Genomic DNA, 12,977 nt, shown 5'->3' on the forward strand with positions numbered 1-12,977 from the left:
TTCTACAAACCGTTGCTATCACATCTCCGGGGGGGAGGGGGAGAGGAGTGTGTGTGTGTGTGTGCGCGTGCGCGCGCATGCACGCACACGGCTAGACCAGGGGTACAAACCTTGCACCATCTGCAGGCCAGGTTTGTGCTTCCATGAGCTTGGAAGGGATGCACCATGACTTGAAGCACAGCAAAGCACTTCAGTCATGACTGCCAGCCAGCACATGCTTTCCAGCCACTCTGTCCATCCTCCCCGTCTCTCTGCACCCCATCGTGCACCCTCTGCGCTCTGCAGCATCTCAGGAGCTTTGATCACCTTCCACACTTTCTAGCTCCACTCAATGGTGCATACGCAACCCCTTCTCTAGCATTTCAACTCCCCAGCCCCGCCAATAATATCAAGCCATTAACATCTACAGGATTGCTTTCAACAGTCTCTTGAATACTGCAAGTTAGTCTTGGAGGACTAGCAATCCTAACTGCACCCCACCTTTTAGATACACCCCCTTTTGTCTGCTTCCCCACCACAAGTCTCTCAACAACTCCATCTGCTCCCCATGCCTCCCCAGCCCACCAGACAGTGCTCACACATGTAGTCTCCCATTCAAATACAAACCAGGGCAGACCCTGCTTAGCAAAGAGGACAGTTCATACTTGCTACCACAAAACCCGCTCTCCAGACGAGAACCACCAAGATGGCAAAGCCTGCCTAGGACCGGGGAGACCCGAGTTCAAATCCCCATTCAGCCATGATACTAGCTGGGTGACTCTGGGCCAGTCCCTTCTCTCTCAGCCTAACCTACTTCACAGGGTTGTTGTGAAAGAGAAACTTAAGTATGCAGTACACCGCTCTGGGCTCCTTGGAGGAAGAGTGGGATATAAATGCAAAATAATAATAAATAATAATAATATTATAATAATTTTTTTTAAGTGTCCCCCTCACTGGTGCTGATCCTAAAATAGTAACTAGATATAAAGTGGAAGATACAATTTTGTTTAGTAGGTAAAAAAAAGTGGTACTTACAGAAGAAGGTAAACCAGGAGGCACCTTTCTAATTTTCTTTGTCTGCAGAGAATCTACACATAAAAAGCACATTTTTACCAGCTAGCTTCATTTACTAATATTACTATATTAAGAATAAGTAGCAATGCTAAAGCAAAACTGCTAAATTGAGCCAAGTATTGCAAGATGTGCTTCTGAAGAGAAGACAGAACATACATGGAGAGAACCTTTCCAGCCAGCACAACTTGCACAACACCACACACATCACGAGGAGAAGGCAAGTTAAGCTCTGTGAAGTCTGGCAAGTCTGCCCAGCTAGTCTGAGGCCTGAATTCATGACCTGGTCCTCCTAAATCGGTTTCATCTTGTGCAAAGGAACTGAATCGTCTTCAAGTATCTGTTGTACAAAACCCATCACGATACAATCAAAACTTCATGACGAAGCAGAAGACGCATGTGCTGGGCGGGGCGGGTGGGGGGGACCACTCAAGGACGTGGGTTTCCCTGGCGACTAAAGGGCGAACTGGCCATCTCAAACAGCCCCGCCAGAAAAAGAATGGCAAGGGTCACACGCAGCGGCTGTTTGTCCGCACAGTGGAGACGAGTCTTGTGTTTTGTTCTTTACTCACAGCTCTGTCATCAGAGTAGAGCCGAAATCCAAGATCCAGTTGCCCCAGTCTACTGTATGTGGGTTTGCACCTTGAAATTCTCAACTAGAGTTCTTATGACAGCTTCTCTTTCTCAAAGATGCGTTTCAAACTCCCTTTGGGGCTGGTATCTCAGCACTGGATTAGCATTTCTCCCTCGCGTAGTAGTACCCGCAAGAGGCCCAGCCAAGTCTCAGCTGGCCTTTACGTCTCTCCTGCTTCAGCCCCAGTGCCAATGAGCCATGCAGGGCAAGCTGGAGGACACACTTCAGGTCAGCAGCAGCAGCAGGGAGGGCCCAGGCCTGGTCTCCACGGGGCAGCTTGCATCTCCAGAGGGCTGCTCCCCCATCACAGGCAAAGCACCTGCCTTCCTATCCAGAGGAGAAGCTGCTGGGTTCCACCTAAGCCTACTGAAACTGCCAAGCATATTAATTTGTTCCCAAAGACCCGCAGCTGTGGCCCCTGACCAGCAAGATTCCCCCCCCCCGTGCATGGCCAGAGAAGCGCGCATGCGCAAGCACGCATGCGCACACACACACACACTCTTCCGCTTTGGAACAGGAGAGGAAAGAGTCGTGCCTTGGGCAGCTTAGCCAAAGAAGGGCCAGAGGAAGTCCCTCACCTCCCGTCCTTTCGCCAGGGCAGGTGTGACAAAATGGGCGTGACTCTGTGCTTTCCAGGGATCTACTCTCAGTAGAGAGATTGCTCTGACCCCAAATCTAGGAGCACGCTGCTCCTTCGAGGTAGGCTGCCACCAGTTGCAGACTGAACAGGTTCCGACACGGCTTCAATCAACCTAGGACTCTCTGGCTTGGGACTTAACTGGCACTGTACAGACAGAGTCCACACAACCCGGCTCTAGACAAGGATATGTTATTCTGAAAGCAACTCAACATGGGGAAGAGCTTTGCAAGCAATCCTCCAGAACCTGTTCTAACAGACTGAAGCCACTTCTAAGTATATGAACTTTATAAAGAAACAAAGGTTGCAAACAGAATAAGGAATTAGGGGGGTGGGATAGGGAAACTGAAAGTAAAGCAAGGCACACGAATTAGAAAATACAAGAGCATTAGCTAACTAGCACCGAGTTTTGCCTTAGTCTAGCAGTAGGCAGGTCCTTGGCTGAGAGATTGCTACAGCTTCTCCCTGGAACATCCTTTAACAGATGGGGAAGGGTACACACTGGCCAGGCCTTAGCCCTCTAGCTTTAAAGCCATTACGGGAGGGAATGAGCTGGGCCCAGGTTCAAAGAGTACTCCAATTTCCTCCCCTCTGGGCGGCGAGATGCAAAGTGGCCCTACCCCTGTGTCAGGTGAGATCAGGGAATGGGTGCAGGGCGGATGCTCTGACTTCCACATCTGCTGCGTTTCGTCACAGCAGGCAAGGGAGACGCTGGGCTTGCTGCTTTGGCCCTGCACAGCCAAGGGGCTCCATGTGCCACAGCAAGGCACGGCTAGCCAGCCTCCAGCCTTCCTCCCAGACGTGGAGCTGGGGAAAGGGTGAGGAGCCCTGCACAACTGCTGAGATGATCCACCCTGACTGCCTTTCTGGTCTGGTGGCTGTGGGCCACTCCAGCCTCAGGGGACGATGCCTCGTCTCAATCCCAGTGGCAGGGGGGCCACAGCAGTAGGAGAGAGGAGGGCAGGCACATCTCTCTTGCCTGGGTGGGCTCCCCAGAGGTACCTGGCAGGCCACTGTGGGAAACAGGATGCTAGACTAGAGAGGCCTTCTTGGGCCTGAGAAAGACACTGAAAGGAACATAGGAAACTGCCATATACTGAGTCAGACCATTGGTCTATCTAGCTCACCATTGTCTTCACAGACTGGCAGCGGCTTCTCCAAGGTTGCAGGCAGGAATCTCTCTCAGCCCTATCTTGGAGAAGCCAGGGAGGGAACTTGGAACCTTCTGCTCTTCCCAGAGTGCCTCCATCCCCTGAGGGGAATCTCTTCCAGTGCTCACACATCAAGTCTCCCATTCAGATGCAACCTGCTTAGCTATGGGGACAAGTCACGCTTGCTACCACAAGACCATCCAAGGAGGATGCCAAACTGCTGATAGTAACGGAGGCGGAGCAGGCGTGTCTCGAGGAGGCAGCAAGTTCTACCCAAAGCGGTCTGCACAGGCGCAGAACCCATTATTCATATGTGCCGTTGGATCACTATCCAGATCTGGGGCATTCTTCAGAGAGTCACTCCGCGCAGGCTCAGAGCCCCATCAGGGTGAAATCAAACACCAGAAAACAGCGAGTAAAAAATGTGGCACGCAGGGAACCCAGCAGCCCATGGTTCATATGGGATGAATTACTCACCAAGAGAGGAGGAATCATGAAGTGGTCTTCGCCGTGGATTTGTGGTGGAGAATGGGTAATAAGGTATTCCCGCTTTTCCCGAGGGTGGCATTTGACTGGCACCTCCATGCCCAATATCTGGCCGAAGCAGACTGGACTGCAACACAAAGAGGAACATAAGGGGGCTGTGGAAGCTTCTCTCCCTCTGCCCAAACAAAGCCTCAAATGCAATGTCCAAGTTAGCCGATATTGAATTATAGCCACATATTCAACTCCAACAACAGACTACTGAGTTGTTTAAGAATTAGTCGGTGGTTGTTCTAGTAATTTAGGAAAGATTTCCAGCTTACTTTCCAGAAGACAACACTAGCTTCAAGTATATATCCAGATTCATTTTAAAAATCATATAATTAGAGAACCTTTATGAGCATTTCAGTAAATAACCTAAACAGCACAGTGAAAAATAAACACTGTGGTGGAAATTTTAGCACCACTCTTCAGCCAATGCATTCACAAAGATCTCCCGAGCCATGCAACTACAGCAGGCCCAGTTCAGAGGGCTGCCGTACATTAAATAGCCAGCTGTTGTCTCTTGGTCACACTGGACATCTGGGGCAAATGCGTCCCCTGACATGCACCCGGGGCATACCCCGGTAGGTAGCTACTTCAGCAGCTTCAATGATGTGGATCTGGGACGAGTTGGGGGGGCTTATTGGTAAGGGAAGATAGGGCACAAGGGCTCACTAATGCCATGGGGGGGGGAGAGCAGCTCCCCATCTCATTCCTCTCCCCTCCTCTTGTGGCTGCTCCCCGAACAGGTGTGCCTGCTTAATGCAAGGTCAGTCCAACATCAAATCCATGATTTAAGTGCCAACTGGAGACCTGGGTGGGGGAGCTGGGAAAGGTTAGTCTCTCCCAGCGACATCCGCCTGGGTATTTTGTGCAGCATCAGCATAGGCTGGAGGACCAGGCGGGGGTGGAGGCTCACTGTGATTAGAAATGTTCCAGGGCCTTCTCTAGACTTCCTGCCTGAGCGGGCACCAGTTTGGAGTGCTGGTACCTGGTGCTGGACACTCAGGATAAAGCAGTGGTTCTGCTGGTCTACCACCCATCCCGCTGCCCAACAGTCTTCCCATGGAGCTGGTCTCAGAGTTGGTGTCGAGGACTCCCAGGATAATTGTTCTGGCCACCTTCAAAATCCATGCTGGGGCTGCCTTAGGACTGTCACCGCTGCTGTGACAACCATGAGGCTGTCCTAACATGTTATTGGGACACACTCTAGATCTGGTTTCCTCAACCAGACAAGAGGATGGTGACCAGCTTCAGACACCTTTGGAAGAAACTGATCAGCTAGATCCATTTCAATCAGGCTTCAGGCCTGGTTTTGGAGTGGAAACAGCCTTGTTTGCACTTTGCTGACAGGAAGAGCGCAAGACTCTTTATTCTCTTGGACCTCTCAGCAACTTTCGATACCATGATCTTGCTGTCCTTTTGGCTGTCCAGGTTGGGTGCGGGAGGCCCCACTTGGAGGAGGTTCTGCTCCTACCTGGATGCTCATTTCCAACAGGTGGTGCTGAGAGAGTACTGCTCAGTCCCTTGGCAATTGTGCTTTGGGGCTCGGCAGGGCTCCATGCTTTCCCCCATACAGTTTAACATCTACATGAAACCACTGGGAGCTCATTTAGAGTGGTGGCCGGAGGTGTCGTCAGGATGCAGACGACACCCAACTGGCCCCTCTCTCTTTTTCAACAGATGCAGGTCAGGCAGTCACTGGCCTGAATCAGGGCTTGGGTACTGGACTGGATGAGGGTGAACAAGTTGAGACTCAGTCCAGACAAGATGGACTGTTGATTGGTGGCTTGTCCACCCAGGTGAGTGATGTTCAGCCTGTTCTAGAAAAGGCTGCACTCCCCCTGAAGGGCCAGGTTTGAAGTCTGTGGACACTCATTGGTCCAGCATAGTTACTAGAGGCTCAAGTGGCCTCTGTATTATTACTTATTTACACAGTCAGGTGTTATTAACTGGTTTGTTTTATCCAGCCATCGAGGCCTTTCCAAGGACCTGGGATGGCTGAATTTTATTATCAATGTTGTTGCTGTTATTATAGATATAGTCGCAGAATATAGGCTGTTCCCAGTAAAGTTGCTTTTTGTAATTGGCTGATGGTGATTTCGGTGGCCCCTATGGTGTTGAGGTGCTCTTCAAGTTGTTTTGGAATTGCACATAGGGCACCAGTTACCACTGGGATTATTTGGGTCATCTTCTGCCACAGCCTTTCAACTTCAATTTGTAGATCTTTGTATTTGGTGATTTTTTCTATTTCTTTTTCTTCTATCCTGCTATCACCTGGTATTGCTATGTCGATTATTCTGACTTGTTTTTCTTTCTTCTCGACTACAGTTATATCTGGTGTATTGTGTGGCAGATGTTTGTCTGTTTGTAGTTGGAAGTCCCATAATATTTTTGCATCTTCATTTTCTTCAGCTTTTTCAATTTTATGGTCCCACCAATTTTTGGTTACAGGTAGCTTGTATTTTTTGCAAATGTTCCAGTGTATCATCCCTGCTACCTTGTCATGCCTTTGTTTGTAGTCAGTCTGTGTGATCTTCTTACAACAGCTGATTAGGTGGTCCACTGTTTCATCTGCTTCTTTACAAAGGCGGCACTTGCCATATGTTGTTGATTTTTCGACTTTGGCTCTTATTGCATTTTTTCTTAGTGCCTGTTCTTGTGCAGCCAATATTAAACCCTCTGTTTCTTTCTTCAAGTTGCCATTCTTAAGCCATTGCCAGGTCTTGGTGATGTCTGATTTTCCACTTATATTTTGCAAATACTGACCATGCAGTGGCTTATTTTTCTATTTTTCTGCTCGGTTCTTGACTTGTTCTTTCTTGTAGGCCTGCTTTTCAACTGCTGTTGAATAGTTTCTCGTTACTGACCATCTAAGTGTACCTTCTTCACTGTCCTTTATATATTCTTCAAGGCCTCTTTTCTCCTCCTCTACTGTTTGATGGACTTGCAGCATTCCTCTTCCACATGAGCTGCGAGGGAGGTATAGCCTATCTATATCACTGCGGGGGTGCAGAGCATGATTGATGGTCATGATTTTCCTGGACTTATGATCTAGCGTCTCTAGCTCTGCCTGGGTCCAGTCTATTATTCCTGCAGTGTATCTGAGAACAGGTATAGCCCAGGTGTTTATGGCTTGTATGGTGTTCCCGCCACTGAGTTTGGACTTTAGGATTTTTCTAACTCTCCTGATGTATTCACTTCCAATTTTTCTTTTAACTTCAGTGTTAATGTACAATGTTATCAGCCTGGAGAATGCCCAAGTATTTGTAACGTTCTTTCTCTTCCAGGTTCTTGGTCTTGCTTCCATTGGGCAGTTCTATTCCTTCTGTTTTTGTTCTTTTCCCTCTGTTCATTATTAATGCAGCACACTTGTCTAGTCCAAACTCCATTGCTATATCGCTACTGAATGTATGGACAGTGTTTAGCACTGATTTGATTACTGATTTGGACTTTCCATACAACTTCAGATCGTCCATGTACAGCAGATGGTTGATTTGACTTGATGTTTGGTATCCGAGGCCTGTTGTGTTTAGTATTTGTGAAAGTGGAGTCATGGTGATTACAAACAACAGAGGGGATATTGAGTCCCCTTGGAAAATACCTCTTCTAATGCTAACCTGTCCAAGTGTCTCACCATTGATTGTTAACTGTGTACTCCACATGCTCATTGCTTTTTAAATAAATATCTGAATGTTTTTGCTGACACCCGTTGTTTCTAAACATTTTAGTATCCATGTGTGAGGCAATGAATCGAAGGCTTTCTTGTAGTCAATCCATGCAACACTTAGATTTGTTTTTCTTCTTTTGCAATTTTCTAAAATCATTTTGTCAATCAGCAGCTGGTTTTTTGTGCCTCTGGTGTTCGGGCAATTTCCTTTCTGTTCAACTGGAAGCTGTTTGTTAGTTAATAAGTGTTGCATTACTTCATCTGCTATTATTCCAGTTAATAATTTGAACATGGTTGGCAGGCAGGTTATCGGTCTATAATTACTTGGAACTGCACCTTTTGCTGGGTCTTTCATGATGAGATGGGTTTCCCCAGTTGTTAGCCATTGTTCGATATCACCTCCTTGCAATATGTGATTGAACTGTTTTGATAGTTGTTTATGAAGGCTTGTTAGGTGTTTAAACCAAAAGCCATGCAGTTCATCGTCGCCTGGTGAACTCCAATTTTTAATTTTCTTTGCTCTTTCACTTATAAATGCTGGTGTTATTATTAGATCTTGCATTTGTTACTGGGAGATTTTAATGGAGTTGTTTCAACATCTTTGGACAGAAAATCCGATATATTGGATAGGAACTTACAAGGTAAACTTCCTAAAGAATTTTTTGATTTAGTAGAACACATGGATCTCTATGATTTGTGGAAAATTAAAAATTCTAATGCAAAAGAATATACTTATTTTTCTGAAAGATATCAATCACATTCAAGGATAGATATGGTTTGGACATCTAAAGCTATTACACCATGTATGAAAAGAATGGATATTTTACCTAGGACCTTTTCAGATCATAACCTTATTTGTTTTACATGGAAGAAGGAAGGAACGACTTCATTTCGTTGGAGATTGAATGAATACCTCCTGAAAAAAACAGACGTTGTGGAGAAAGCCAAAAAGAAGTTAAAGGACTATTTTGATTGAATTTAAATCAAGGAATGGACAATAAAATTGTCTGGGATGCAAGTAAAGTGGTTATGAGAGGTTTCTTTATACAGCAAAATACATTTTTTTTTTAAAAAAAAGAGGATTGAAAAAAGAGATATTATTGATGCAGATCTCTAAAAAGGAAAGGGAACTATTATGGGCTAAAGATAAGAAGGCGGTTACTCAAGCTATCAAAATGCTACAACAACTTTCTATGTTAATAGCAAATGAAGTTGAACGGAATTTGAAATATGTTAAGCAAAGGACATTCGAGTTCGCAAACAAACCAGGCAAGTTGTTAGCTTGGAAAATTAGATTTGAGAAGAAGAAAAATTATATATCCAAAATACTTACAAAAAATGGGCTCTCTTATGATGGAAAGGAAATAAGAGCGGAATTTTTAAAATACTATTCAGAATTATATAAAGGTAAAATAGTTGAAGATAAAAAAATTGAGCAGTTTCTTAAGACCAAAAATATTCCAAAACTTTCTAAGGAACAAATAGAAATTATGAATGCTCAGATAACAATCATGGAAGTAATAGAAGCAATAAATCAAAGTAAGCCCAACAAGGCCCCAGGGCCTGATGGACTGTCAGCTTTGTATTATAAGTCATTTAAAGATCAAATCTTACAACCTCTTCAATGGACTATGAATGATATTTTACAAAAAGGGATTATGCCGGATTCGTGGAAGTATGCAAATATTGCAGTAATCCCAAAACCAGATCAAGACCGAACGTTAGTTAAAAATTATAGACCAATTTCACTTTTAAATAATGATTACAAACTTTTTGCTGCCATTTTGGCAAGAAGAATGAAGGTTATATTAAGGCATTTTATTCATGAAGATCAAGCTGGATTTTTGCCAAAGAGACAATTGAGAGACAATGTCAGAACAGTCTTGAATGTAATGGAGTATTATAAAAAAACATAATGATAAACAGATGGCGATGATTTTTTTGGATGCAGTGAAAGCTTTTGACAATATTTCGTGGCAATTTATGGGGAGATTACTAGAAGTAATGACTGCTGGCAACAATTTTATTAGGGCAATTAAGACAATTTATTCGGAGCAATATGCTAAGATTATTGTAAATGGGGAACTATCAGACAACTGTGTAATACAAAAAGGGACTAGACAAGGATGTCCACTTTCCCCATTGCTTTTTATACTGGTTCTAGAAGTGCTTTGTAGAACTATCAGAGAAGATGATGAATTACATGGTCCCAAAATTGGGAAACAAGACTACAAGTTGAGAGTCTTTGCAGATGATGTTGTGCTGTTTTTAGAAAATCCAATGGATACAATTGAAAGACTCTTAGATAAAATACAACAATTTGGCCAGCTGGCTGGATTTTATATAAATAAGACCAAAACCAAGGTCTTGACTAAAAATATGGATCAGAAAACCAAGGACAGATTCTCTGAAATACGTGAGTTGAAAGTGGAAAAGAAAGTTAAATATCTGGGGGTCTGGTTATCAAATAACAACTCCTTGTTGTTTACAAATAACTATGTTAAAATATGGAATTCAGTGAAAATTGATCTACAAAGATGGTCTAAACTGAATTTGTCTTTAATGGGAAGAATTTCAGTGGTGAAAATGAATGTCTTGCCTAAAATGTTATTTCTCTTTCAGACTATTCCCATAATTAACACTTTGACTTGTTTTAAGCAATGGCAGAAGGATATAACTAAGTTTGTTTGGCAGGGGAAAAGACCAAGAATTAATTTTAAGAATTTAACAGATGCAAAGGAAAGAGGTGGTCTTGCCTTGCCAGACTTAAGGTTGTACTTTGATGCTGTTTGTTTGACATGGTTAAAAGAATGGATAACATTGAGAAACCCTAGAGTTCTTGATTTGGAGGGATTTGACAGAAGGTTCGGATGGCATGCGTATCTGTAGTACGAAAAAAGTAAAATACATAAAGACTTTTTGAATCACTATGTGAGAAGGAGTTTAATGAGGGTGTGGTTAAAATATAAAAATTGGTTGGAACCTAAAACTCCGTTATGGATATCTCCAATTGAAGCCTTATCACGTAAAGAAGTAAATATGCAAATGTGTTGGGGTACCTACAGGGATTTGTTACATTTTCAGGAAAAGGATTGTAAGTTAAAAAGCTTAACTGAAATACAAAATTTGTTTAGAGATTGGTTTCAGTATCATCAGTTAAATGAGATTTATAAGAAAGACTTTAAAGTTGGATTTGAGGATCAGATTTCAAATTCTGAGAAGGAATTATGTCAAAACGATGAAGAATTAGTTTCTAAAATGTATAAATTGCTGCTTCTAGAGGAGACAAGAGAGGAAGTGGTTAAAACGACCATGATAAAGTGGGCTCAAGATGTGGGGCACAATATAGAAATGGCAGCCTGGGAAAAGTGATGGAAAAATGATTTAAAATTCACTGCATGTTATGCTTTAAAAGAAAACTATTATAAAATGATGTATAGATGGTACTTGACACCAAAAAAAATAGCGTTAATGTACAAAAATGTTTCAAACAAATGTTGGAAGTGTGGACATTCTGAAGGTACTTTTTTTCATATGTGGTGGACCTGTGGGAAGGCTAAAGCCTACTGGGATATGATATATAATAAGTTAAAGAAAATATTTAAAATGACATTTCCTAAGAAGCCAGAATCCTTCCTGCTGGGAATAACACAAGGTGTAATCTCTACAACTAATTTAACATTTTTTATGTATGCTTCTACGGCGGCCAGAATTATATATGCACAGAAATGGAAGAGTAATGAACTGCCTTCAAAAGAAGATTGGCTGATAAAAATTTTGGAATATGCGGAGATGGCAAAACTTACAACACTGATAAGAGACCAAAACTTAGAATGTTTTAAAGAAGATTGGAAACCATTTTTGTTGTATCTAAAAAATTATTTTCCTACTATGGATCTTACATCAGGATTCAAAATTTAGGGAAAAATGCAGGTTGGGAAAATTAACTGTGTTTGTAAGGGTTTAAATTTATGTTTTGAATTATTATTATAGAAAGGGTAAATTTTATAGTTAATCTTTCATGAAGAGAGGTGTGCGGGAAGTCCATTTTCATTTATTCTGTTTCTTATGAATGATAATAATATTATTGTTAAAATCAATAAAAATTAAAATTTGGGGGGGGGGGAGAGATCTTGCATTTGTTGGTTACATTTTTCGACCTCTTTTACCCAGCCTGCTTTTTTATTATAATCTATTGGATTGTCCCATAATTTCCCCCAGAATTGCACTGTTTCTTCTTTATTTGGTGTTTCTAGGTTTCTTGCAGTTTCTCCTTCTATGCTTTGGTAGAAACGTCTCTGATTTGACTGGAATTGGAGATTCTGCCTGTATTGTGTAATTCTGGCTTCGTATCTGCTAATCTTCTTTGACACTGCTGTTATTTGCTGCTTTATTATTTCCAGGACTTCTCTAATTCTCCTTGAATCTAGGTGGTATTTTTGGATCAGATACTGTTTGGTGTTTTCATTCTTCAGCTTCTTGTCTTTCATATCTTTCAATTTACTAGCATCTGGTCTAAGCCTGGCGATTTCATTTTCTAATCTAATCTTCCATTTAGGTGGCTGCACTTCGGTTAGAATGTGCTGTAATACCAGACAGCACAGGAAGATTAAAGGATTCAAGGCCAGAGAGATGCAAGATTTTATCCAGGCAGAAAGTGTGGCCTTGGAGACATTAGCACCAAGGGACAACTATTGGAAAGATACAAAAAGAGAATCTGAACGTCGAAAAGATTTGGTTCTGCGTAAATGGATACAGAGGGCACACCTGACATCAAGCGAGTGCCACAATTTTTCTTTGGGATGAGTCGGGGAGGGACAAAAGGAGGGCAGGACTATGTCTTGTGATCAGTGAAAGGTAGAATTGACCTTGAAAGGAAGGTAGGATCTGGTTTCAAGATGACAGCATCAGATTGGAAAACGCAGAATTCCTTCCACACCGACAGAGCTCCAAGTTCCGATACCCTACAGGCAGAGGAGATAGCCACCAAGAAGAGGACTAAGAGAAAGGAAACTGAGGTCAACCTTTGAAAGAAGCTCAAGCGGGGGGGCTGGTAAGGGCATTGAGGACCTTGTTCATGTTCCAGGTAGGGAATCTATGGATAGGAGGCAGAGCCAAATTGGACGCCCCTTTGAGGAATCTCTGAAGATGGGGATGAAGTTGCGAAGATGAACTAGACTGTAAGTGAAGAACAAAAGATAAGGCCGAGGTTTGGCGTTTCAGAGTGTTGGGTTGGAGACCCATGTCGAGCCCTAACTGGAGGAAGGAAAGGACTTCGGGGACATCTGCCGATAAGGGATCAGTATGTTT

The 12,977-nt window shown here is 43.2% G+C and overlaps 1 protein-coding gene across 12 annotated transcripts in view; it reads right to left on the minus strand.

Moving 5' to 3' along the window:
• TCF12 (transcription factor 12) overlaps positions 1-12,977 on the minus strand; it is a 158,538-nt gene that overhangs the window by 60,183 nt on the left and 85,378 nt on the right. For 11 of the 12 annotated variants that reach the window (XM_053272098.1, XM_053272093.1, XM_053272092.1 and 8 more), the window contains 2 exons: positions 3,950-4,085; positions 1,015-1,067 (listed from right to left, as the gene is read on the minus strand). The exons of the other annotated variant lie outside the window; for it this stretch is intronic. In XM_053272098.1, coding sequence (XP_053128073.1) covers positions 1,015-1,067; positions 3,950-4,085 — 189 coding nt within the window. The remainder of the gene's footprint in view (positions 1-1,014; positions 1,068-3,949; positions 4,086-12,977) is intronic. 12 annotated transcript variants of the gene reach the window in all.

The sequence above is a fragment of the Hemicordylus capensis genome, chromosome 10 (genome assembly GCF_027244095.1).
Source record: "Hemicordylus capensis ecotype Gifberg chromosome 10, rHemCap1.1.pri, whole genome shotgun sequence".
NCBI classification, from domain to species: domain Eukaryota; kingdom Metazoa; phylum Chordata; class Lepidosauria; order Squamata; family Cordylidae; genus Hemicordylus; species Hemicordylus capensis.